Here is an 8,274-nt window from a genome sequence, read left to right as displayed (position 1 = left end):
TTCTAGTGTTCCAAACATGCTTATGGGAATAACACATGAAACGCTGGTGAAGGGACATTGGTTTACAAGATTTTTATAGCTGTTTCCATAAATATGACATTACCTTTGTCACATTTAGCATTTCAAAATAAATCATTTTAGTGCATGCACTGCAAAAACTGTTTAAGCTACAAATAGCAAGTAAAAAATAACAGGCATTATTTTAATCAGGAAATGAAAATCACAATAGACAGCTATTCAATAAAATACTTTTATTTATGTACAGTGTAAAGATGCTTTTCAACAAACATTATATTGTACAAGAGCAGACTTAAGTTTGCTTAATACTTTTAAATCCACTTTAAGGGGGAGTCTCCCTGAGGTTAAAGAAGGTTTCTTATAGTTACATATCACATCAATATTTAATCCATGTTATCAGGAAAACACAAAAACACTCTGAAAGATTTGGACATGGATATTTAGTGGAAGATGGGCCTGACAGCATGTATTGAAAACTACTAGACAAAAATGTCACAGTGGTAATGTGATTCCAAGATCATGACGAGTACTGCAAGTAAGAATAAAAATTTAAAAATGGTGGGTTCAAGGGGGAAAACAATGAGAAGTTTTGGAAAAGAAACACAGGCTAGAAATGGAGGAAAACACAAACTGTGATGTATGAATGTTGTATGAAGATGTAAGAACCAGATGACTGGACAAGCACGTCTCAGATCAGACAACTTTCTTTAAAAAAACAAAAAAAACAAACCAAATCAACTGAACACCATTATCCTCACCACAGTTTGCTGATTTGGGTTTTTGTTGTTTGGGTTTAAAAAAAAAAAGCTTCAGAAAGGTGGCACGAACACCACTCCTCAAATAAGCTTGTTCAACAAGAAAGCAGAGCCAAGTCCCTAGCAGTCACCTTGGCAAACAAATAATTCACCCAAATTCACGTTATGCAATTCTTCCAAATCCACAGCAGCAAACTCTGTGACCCAATCCAACCACTATGAAAGCTGACTGAATTTTTCTAAATTGTGGTTTGTGGATAAGGCTGTGTGAGAAGGCCCAACAGGACTGGGATTAATTTCACTTCAACAAAATTTACAACCACATATGGCTACTCTACCTTTAGGTGAAAAGGATCACTTAGTTATAAGTACCAAAACCCTCAGTTCAAGAACTTTCTCTGACTTCTTTCAGTGCAATGTGACTTCCACAATAATAAACCAGAAAATCCTCCTAAAGGGAGCAGTCAATAGACACTGAAGAATCCCAGAAGTCTGGGATTGGAAGAGACCTTACAGATTATCTACTTCCAACCCTCCTGCTGTAGGCAAGGACACCTTCCACTACCCCAGGTTGTTCAAAGCCCCCATTCAACCTCACCCTGAACTCTTCCAGAGATGGGGCATCCACAATTTCTCTGGGCAACCTGTTCCAGTGCCTCACCACCCTCATGGGGAACAATTTCTTCCTAATATAATCTAACTCTCCCCTCTTTTAGTTTGAAGTCATTACCGTTGTCCTATCACTCCCTACATGCCCTTATAAAAGGTCCTTTTATACTCAAGTATAAAAAAAGAGGCTCTGTAACAGAACTGGTAACTCCAACACATGAAAAGGCCATGAAAAGGATGAAGAAGAAAGGTTGTCTGTATTTTTGTTGTGTTGTATTCTTAGCTGGACTGTAAAGTACTCTTAAACCAACAGAAATAAAATAAGTGCTGGTATTTGCTTTATTGCACAGCTTTCTTGTTCTAGCAGGTCTACCAGTGTTTAGGTTCACAGGGGCTCTAAAGTATCACTCATTATATAGTTAAGACATGCAAACTCTTACAGTCTTTTTGTGAAAAAACTAGGATGCAAAGTAAAAAACTGCATTATGATGTTAAAAACATAATTTTAATGAAAGATTTAAAATTCAATTAATAAAGTTATACACATTAATAATATAAAATATTAAACTTTAGACATCAGGTGCTATGACATAAATTTCCACCAGTCTTTTTTCAGTGTCAATTCACTACTAACTCCCACCCTCCATATTCTTTTATTTAGCATATAGGGACTTCACATTCTTTAGCCAGCCACTACAAGAATTACACACTCATCCCAAACTTCTTCTGATGTTTCCATTTTCTATTAGGATTCTTCAGAATTCTGTGGCTGGGATTTTAAAAATTATTACCTTGTTTTATTGAATCCAAACCTTCAAGTTTTAAGCTTCATAGAGTACATCATCATTCTGATAGCTGATGACTTATTCTCTGCCTTTCTCCCTGGACCTCCTGCAAGTGAGGTTTGGATTCTGCAAGATATGCATTCAGATAATTTTTCCATAGCCAAGGAATTCATCCCTTTGGTTTCTTCCAAAGTGCTTTGAACATTACTCTCCCACATACAACTGCTTCAGACAGGTACACCATTTCAAACTTTTGAGAACCCTTTTTACCATAGGATGGTGCCCAGGCAGGCAACACTGCAACTTCATTCTGCCCAGCTTAAAAATAAAAAGATCACTCCAAATTTAGATTTATCTATTAAATATCAGCACAATATCAGACAGGGTTGCTGTGTAAAATTACTGTGACCCTCTCAGCATGGTTTTGAATGGGCAACTTCAGATATTCACCACTTCATCATTATCAACAAGACCTGCCTATGTATTTGTGACCTAAAGAAAGAAGATTGCTCCCCATCACAGAGCAGCAATTCAACTCTCTGCTCACACAGAGTGAATTAGGGAATGCAGCAACCCAACTCCTTTCAATCAGAACAAATGAAAGACATTCCCACCAAAATGGGGCTGTTTTCACCAAAGTCTGCTTCCCTCATACATTTAAAACAATTTGCTCCACCACAGATCAGTTCACAAAGTCTCTAATTGTAGAGATGATGTAAAATTGCTCGATGTAAAATTCTTCACAGCTTGGGCTTGTCCAGTCTTAATGCTTTGGGAAATAAATCTGTGTAGCAGTCATGTCACACAGAGCTCCAATTAACCACTTTTTAAAATCTCATTTGTTCCGGGCACCAAAATGAATACCCCTGTCATTCTCCTACCACTAGGTGTCACTCTCTTCTACCGTGATCTTTATCCAGGAACCATCAAACCAGTATCTCAAGTGGGAGAACATCAATCACCATTAGTCCCTATCTAAAGAGCAATCCAGTTTCTCAGGTAAAGGAAAGATTTTTGTGATGTGGCAGATAAAGTGCAAAGGATTGTTAGTGTTGTTTTGTGTGTTCTTTAAAGTTAAATAAAAATATTAAAACAACCAAACTGCTACAGGGGGTGATACAGGCTTTCCTCCATCAAGGAATCATCTCAGATTCTGAAACCATCTAAAACTAAGTGCATTCCCAAAAATGAGAGGAACCATAACAGAAGCACCAGTGAACAAACTGCATGACCCCTCACACGGGACATACAAACAAAATAATTTTACTAATCAAGCAGCATTTTTTTCAAGGATGACACAGAGTCACCTTCTGGTGTTAGCACTTGTATTTCATTGATTTAAAGTCCAGAAGGGGCCACTATGATTATCCACCAAACCACACATATGGCAAATGCGTGCATCTCCACATGGATGGTTTTGGTGGATATAAACTCCTCCCATACTGAGGGCAACCTGGAAACAACAACTTTGACAGCAAACACTCAATTATTTTCCTTGTTTCTTAAGTGTGCTTAAAAGAAAAAAAGAACAAAAAACAATACCCAAAAAATCCCAAACCCAGAAACCAACCAACAAAAAAACCCAAACCTGGGCCACGACTGCATTCTGCCACTGACCAGTTCTGCCACTTGGAATGATTCACTGGCACACAGGAATTAGGTACCTATGCATATCTAACTTGGATCATAATTGATCTTAATACACAATTTAACATAATTTTCAGTATCTCTACCATATGTTAAATAGGATTCAAGCTAAACTTGATTCAAGCTGAGCTTAATAGATGACTTACTGTAAAGCCACTTTGAAGCATTAGGAAAAAAACCATGCCAATAGGGAGCACATCACTGCTAAATTATGAAATACTGTCCAACCTGACAAATTGTTGATGTAATTCATAATGAGGGTTGAAGTTCTTATATGTATACACATAATAAACACAAATAATGCTTTTCAACACTTGTGATGCACTCAGAGTGCTACCAGCAACGAGTCACTGCATCAATGAGCTTCTTGCAAAATCTACTTCACGTGCAAAGAATGGCTTTGCATTGTATTCTTCTGTTACCCTGCTGGGAAACTGTTGTTTAAGTGCTATATCCTCTTCTTTTCATGTGTTTCACCATGCAATTTTCCATTTTCCACTGCTTTATTTTCAAAGTTCCAGTCAGTTGGGCTGAGGAGTTGCTGAGTTTTTTTGTATGTCCAGTATGGGTTAAGTATTAGTGTAACAGCAAATAATCCCGAGAATAAAACAATGAAGTGAAGAAGTCCCAGGTTTTCTACAATGGAACTCCAGTTGAAAATGCACACCCACCACATGTGGTAGGTAAGAATCATGCGGCAGTGAAACAGATGGATCATCACCCACTGGTTTGCCTTCCAGAAAAAGGTGTTAGCACGGCCAGCCTAGAAAAACAAGAACACAAAGTATGCAGAAGTGAAACTGTTACTTCAAGATAAGGAACTGAGGAATCTACAGAACTAATACAAATACCCAGCTTTTATATACAAACACTCTCGGGCATTTTTTCCTCATAGTGCAATGTTACTCCGCATATAAATAATGGAATCTTAAACTTGGTATGGATCTATACCACCCCACTGTGCACACAGCAGCACACAAACCGACCTGGAGGCCTGCACAAGTGCCATGATGACAAAGCAGGCATGACAATCACACAGGTACCAGTTGGGTAAATGCAGTTTTGATGAAAAACTATCCCAGCAAACCACACAGATTATCTATGGACAAGTGAAGCATGTGAAAACTGTTACAAACATAATCTGAAATTATCACATTCTTACCTTCAGAAGCATCCAGGAAATGCACGTTGAGGGAGTACTCATCTCCAGCAACATTCCCATCAAAGGCAGATAGTGTCCAGATTTCACATTAATTACTAAACCAGCCAAGCCACCAAAAGCAAGCAAATGGTGAACTACTAAGAAAACATCAAATGTTCTAAAAATAATGTTGGACACGTGAACTGCTACATTTTCAAGCAAGAAAAATCCAGCTGCTATTAAACAGTTAAACCAACTCCACTTTTGCTGTGAATAAACTTTGTCAGCATGAAAAATGGGATCTATGAGCAAAGCCCATAACCCAGCAACACAACTCTGAAGTCCAAAGACACCTCGTGTGACTGCCATATTCCAGAACACCTTCTCCTTTGCAGACAAGGCACGGTAAGTGGTACTTCTCCAGGAAGACAACCAGTGAGACAGAAGAAATACTCCCAAGTAGATTACAAAACCAGCAGCTAAAAATGTCAAACGAATTTCCCATAAGAGATAGTCCCAGTCAAAAACAGTCCCAAACACTGGATCATCATTTGTAGGATTCATCTCTTCTCTCTGGACACTTCTCATCCCCACTATAGTCTCCTTCATGCCTATTTAGCCTCTGCTATTATGCAAACCAGTAAGCATGAACTCTTCCATCTGGAACAAGGATAAAAAAATTTAATGAATTTTTAAGTACGTTCATATATATAGACTCAAAACCATAGAGGGCTCACATCCACTGCAGTTATGACTTTGGTCCTGCTGCTATTAGGCACAGTCATCCCAAAGACAGGTAGACAGATAAAAAAACATAAGCAACAAGATTCCCAACTGGCCCGTGAAGTCCCTACTAGTTCAAAGTAATGCACTGAAGCAAAAGCAGAAGAGGGTCAAGTAGAAAGGCAAGAAAGAGGAAAAGAAAATACAAGAAGCAAACCCTGTTTTGTTGCTTATGAAACTTTTATTTCAACAGCATTGCACAGTTATTGTCCTACTCCCCTGCTTTTCCCACACTGATTTTATTGCATTTGCTATAGCTTTGGGTGCAATTCAGAATCTCAAATACAGATCCAGGATATAAAAGCACAGAAAACTAATGCAGTAAGGGGGACCACTTACACCAAAAAGGGGCTGTAATGATCATGGCTCAAAACAAGACTCTGCAATCAGTTTCTGAACATTAAGCCTCCTTCTAAAAAAAAAAATAAAAAAAAATCAAAAATGGAAAAAGGGTATGGAATGCAGACAAGCAACACTCTTACATATTATTAGCAACATCAGTGTAATTAGCTGAACAGCCCAGCATTAAGTGCATCAAGTTGTCTGAAACTTCCTGAACACACCGTAGTTCAAAAACAAAGGCTTGTGGGGAGGGAAAAGCCAGACAATACCGAAATATTTGAACTCCAGCTCGTTTGATGAACCATATGGGTGATATGAGCACGACCACCACCCCCGCCGCAGCCTGTGAGTGCTGAGCACCACTGTGCGTTTGGACTCAGGTGAACGCAAGCGAAAAGGCCACAAAGACCACCGAGGGCAGGGCGAGAAGCTCCCGCCGTGCTTCAGCAGGCAGCAAAAGCCGCCACCACCGTGCCCGTGCTGCCCTACTCGCCCTGCCCCTTGCCCGCAGGTGCGCCGCTACAAGGAGGGCATGGCCGGGAGCCCCGAAGGCTCTTCCTCCCCCACGGCATCACGGCTGGAGAGACCGACTCCAAGTCCCAGCAACCCCCCCAGTCTCCTCGGGGAAAACCAGGGCAAAACACACCAACCCCACAGCAGGACCAGGCCCTGAACAGCGCGACCCACTGCCGCAAGCCCTGGCTCTAGCCGGGCCGTGCCAGCTCCTCCGGCCCCGCACAGACACGGCACCGACGCCCCTCGTAACCCTCCCGAGCCCCCGGGGGCGCCGAGCCCCTCACGCACACCTGGGGACCGGCTCCGACGCACAAACCCCGCTCCTCACCCACAGCGCTGCCCGCAGTGACGGGACGGCCCTTCCCGGCTCCGGGACTGCCCTGCCCGTTCCCTCAGGAGCGCCCGGCCCGGCTTTGCCCGGTCCGACGCGCCTGGGGAGGCCCCGACCCGGCTCGACCCGCCGGTCCCTCAGCACCGCCCGCCGCCGGGCGCTCTCTGCGCAGGCTCCGCCGTCAGCAGCAACCACCGGGCGCCGCGGGATGGGGGAGGGAGGCGCGGCCGTACCACTCGGGCAGGGGGAGCCTGTTTGAGAGGCACCTTTCTGTGCCTGAGGGCAGCGCTGAGCGCCGCCCCCGCGGAGAGGGCGACGCCTGCTCAGCGAGATCGATGTAAAACACAAATATCAGCGGTGGCATAGCCAGCACTTAGCTATAATTATCCAGTTTCATTAAAGACAGCAAGTTATGAAATGGATGTCAATGGTGTTCTGCTACATGATTCTCTTCATATTTGTGACAGCTGATGTTGTCATCCCAGTGAGTCAGGGTGAATCTCCCGCGGTCACTGAAACTGCCCCGGAGGCTTCCTCGGCCGTGTGACAGCCCCGCGCCCTGGTGTACTTTGTCTTCAACAGCAGAGACTGGCAGGGACCCTGGATTTTGCCAGGGAAATGCTCAGTCCCACAACAAATCAGGTGATTCCTCAAACAGGCGACCAAAAGAGACAAAATCAAACCACAACTTTTGTCACGTGGAAGATTGGCCTAGAACAGCTGAAATCCTAACCTGGGTCTACGTATGATGAGAGACCAGAGCTGGAAAATCTGCACCAGCAGTCTTGACAGGTTCTTGGTTTCCAGACAGGGAGAGGGAAGTGCTGTCATTCTCTGTGGAAAACTGGGTTTTTCAAACCCTGCTTCAAATGCATCCATGCCCAATTCCCAGGAACTCTTTTTAGTCAAGTACCAGTTAGTTCAGGTGAACCTTAGCATACCTTAGTGTCACAGCAATAATTAAATACTGCATGTGGTGACAAATCAGTGGCTCTTCTCTTTCATGTACAAATACACAGATAACTGATTGATAGTTACAAATGTCTTTAGTTTTAACATTTTTGTTTTCATTATTCCCCAAGTCAAGTGTCATGATCCCAAGTCCTTCTCCTGCTCCCTGTGCTTCCAGAGGCAGACTAGACCCCTCTCGGTGGTGTGAGAGCCCCTAAAAGGTAGGCTTGGGAGATGGGTATGGGGACACAAGGCCAGCCAGTGACACCTTCAGTGAGAGGAGAGCCTACTGTCTGTGCAGAGACTGCAGGACATCTGCAGTAGGATTTTATCTGTAAGTGGTGGGAATACAGAATATGGCCAACCTGTGCTTCTATTGCTATTCTCAGTGACTTA

The 8,274-nt window shown here is 42.7% G+C and overlaps 1 protein-coding gene across 5 annotated transcripts; it reads right to left on the bottom strand.

Annotated features, from left to right (window-relative positions):
* On the bottom strand, window positions 1–7,007 carry CLN8 (CLN8 transmembrane ER and ERGIC protein). Of its 5 annotated transcripts, none has more exons than XM_054280210.1 (4): window positions 6,925–7,007; window positions 6,078–6,150; window positions 4,977–5,615; window positions 1–4,577 (listed from the first exon to the last, which is right to left on the bottom strand). In XM_054280210.1, exons 3-4 carry the CDS (start codon window positions 5,562–5,564, stop codon window positions 4,263–4,265), a joined length of 903 nt encoding a protein of 300 aa, XP_054136185.1. In that variant the 5' UTR covers window positions 5,565–5,615; window positions 6,078–6,150; window positions 6,925–7,007; the 3' UTR covers window positions 1–4,262. The 5 variants fall into 5 exon arrangements, with proteins under 5 accessions (XP_054136185.1, XP_054136184.1, XP_054136189.1 ...); XM_054280209.1 differs by having other exon boundaries at window positions 6,887–6,967; XM_054280214.1 differs by lacking the exon at window positions 6,078–6,150.
* Between the last annotated feature and the right edge of the window lie 1,267 nt (window positions 7,008–8,274).

Source organism: Melozone crissalis, unplaced genomic scaffold, assembly GCF_028551555.1.
Source record: "Melozone crissalis strain CALT ecotype California unplaced genomic scaffold, PUWL_Pcris_2 ptg000027l_1, whole genome shotgun sequence".
Taxonomy (NCBI): Eukaryota; Metazoa; Chordata; class Aves; order Passeriformes; family Passerellidae; genus Melozone; species Melozone crissalis.
This window is presented reverse-complemented; position numbering and strand designations above follow the sequence as displayed.

Excerpts from the sequence above, each read along its gene's own strand:
- CLN8 (XM_054280210.1), bottom strand. The coding sequence starts at position 5,564 with ATGAAGGAGACTATAGTGGGGATGAGAAGTGTCCAGAGAGAAGAGATG. Across the intron at positions 4,578-4,976 it reads TTTCCTGGATGCTTCTGAAG|GCTGGCCGTGCTAACACCTT; the intron begins GTAAGAATGTGA and ends TTGTTTTTCTAG.